Source organism: Plectropomus leopardus, chromosome 15 (genome assembly GCF_026936395.1).
Source record: "Plectropomus leopardus strain MGB_pleo_1.0 chromosome 15, ASM2693639v1, whole genome shotgun sequence".
Lineage (NCBI taxonomy): Eukaryota > Metazoa > Chordata > Actinopteri > Perciformes > Serranidae > Plectropomus > Plectropomus leopardus.
The window spans coordinates 2,865,001-2,866,779 of NC_142190.1; the positions used below are offsets into that span (position 1 = coordinate 2,865,001).

General features: G+C 44.5%; 1 protein-coding gene across 1 annotated transcript in view; it reads left to right on the plus strand.

Moving 5' to 3' along the window:
• Window positions 1-1,477, plus strand: part of LOC148187196 (uncharacterized) — a 5,861-nt gene extending 4,384 nt beyond the window's left edge. Inside the window, exon 2 of the mRNA XM_088088247.1 lies at window positions 435-1,477. Within this exon, the coding sequence (XP_087944373.1) occupies window positions 435-714 (280 nt within the window). The 3' untranslated portion in view covers window positions 715-1,477. The remainder of the gene's footprint in view (window positions 1-434) is intronic.
• The last annotated feature ends 302 nt before the right edge of the window (window positions 1,478-1,779 follow it).

The window sequence follows — 1,779 nt, forward strand, 5'->3', positions numbered from 1 at the left end:
GAAGAAGAAATTGTTTTGTTAATAGAAACTGATATTAATTTAAAGTAAGAAAATGTAAGAAAATTAACAGTGATGCACAATAACGATTATTTCAATCGATAACCACTAATTTCTTTTTGTTTTTCGTCACCCGAGGGTATGAGAGGCTGAGATGTGATGGGTACAGATGAATTTAATTTGTGCATTTTCATTTTTAAAAAATGACTTTTCAGACAAAAAGCTGGAAAATCAAATTTTTGTAAAATTTTCAAGCGCAAAATCAATTTCATTTTTATAGTTTTTGGGATTTTTCTCTCTTTTCTTCTTATGCCAACTTGAATTGAACAAAAATAATGTCGAAAATAATATTGTGTTTGAGTTATTATGTGACTATAGAGTCCTCTCATCATGTCCTCTCATCATGTCCCCTCATCATGTCCCTGTCACACACACAGCCTCTTACACCGGCGGAGACACCTGAGGAGAATTAGAACGGAGCAGACATCGGCGGAGACACCGGTGGATATTGAGAGTGGAGCAGACATTAGGAGACACCAGTGGACACTGGCAGAGCGGACACCAGCGGAGCGGACACCAGCGGAGCGGACACTGGCGGAAAATGAGAGCGGAGCGGACATTCGGAGACACCGGCGGACAATGAGAGCAGAGCGGACACCGGTGGAGATACCAGTGGAGACACCGGTGGATAAGGAAAGCGGTGCGGACAACGGCTGAGAATGAGAGCGGTCATTAGGAGACACCAGCGGACAATGAGAGCGGAGTGGACACCGGTGGAAACACTGGCGGACAATGAGAGCGGAGTGGACACCGGTGGAAACACTGGCGGACAATGAGAGCGGAGCTTACAATGGCAGATACACTGGCGGATAATGAAATTGGAGCGGACATCGACAGAGACACTGGCGGAGACACCGGCAGATATTGAGAGTGGAGCGGACATTAGAAGACACTGGTGGATAATGAGAGCGAAACAGACACCGGTGAGGACAAGGGTGGAGAATTAGAGCGGAGTGGACACCGGCGGAGACACTGGTGAAGATTCTGGTGGAGACACCAGCGGATAAGGAGAGTGGAGCGACACAGGTGGAGACACCAGCAGAGACACCGATGGACAATGAGAGTGGAGCTGATCAGTCAGCATCATCCCCGACTTTGTCTTCAGTCCACGGTGCAGGCTGGTCTCACAGGCTGGTCTCACGGTGCAGGCTGGTCTCACGGTGCAGGCTGGTCTCACGGTGCCGTCAGGTCAGCAGGTCAACGATGAGAAACAACAGGGGCGCTGAGTTTAGGATTATTTCTATCTTTATTTGTTCGTTATTTTCAAGGCAGAACAAGAAGAAAGGGCGCTAACGGGCGAAGGAAATTATTATCGGTTTTTGTTTTTTGAGCACGACCAGCGGCGCCCGTCCAGAAAGTGTTGTGACAAACTGTAATTTTTGATAACATTAAACTGTTTTAATAAAATTTTTGAAGTATATTATACTATGACTTTTTAATATTTACAAATAGATATTTGAGGACAGTGTAACTGTACTTTGTGTTTTTTTTTAAAGTCATATGAAGACTCAGCGATGGACATGTCCAAAACAACATGTTTAACACAAATCTAAATATTACAATTCATTTATTTTCACTTTTGTATTACTATTACCACCTCTCCCCTTTTCCGTTTCGTCTTTATTTACTTTATTCATAAAGTAAAAGTATGAAGTATTGCTCCATGACTCGTTTGGCAGCACCTGGTGGCAGGTTTTTCTACCTGCGGCGCGCGCAGCAGCT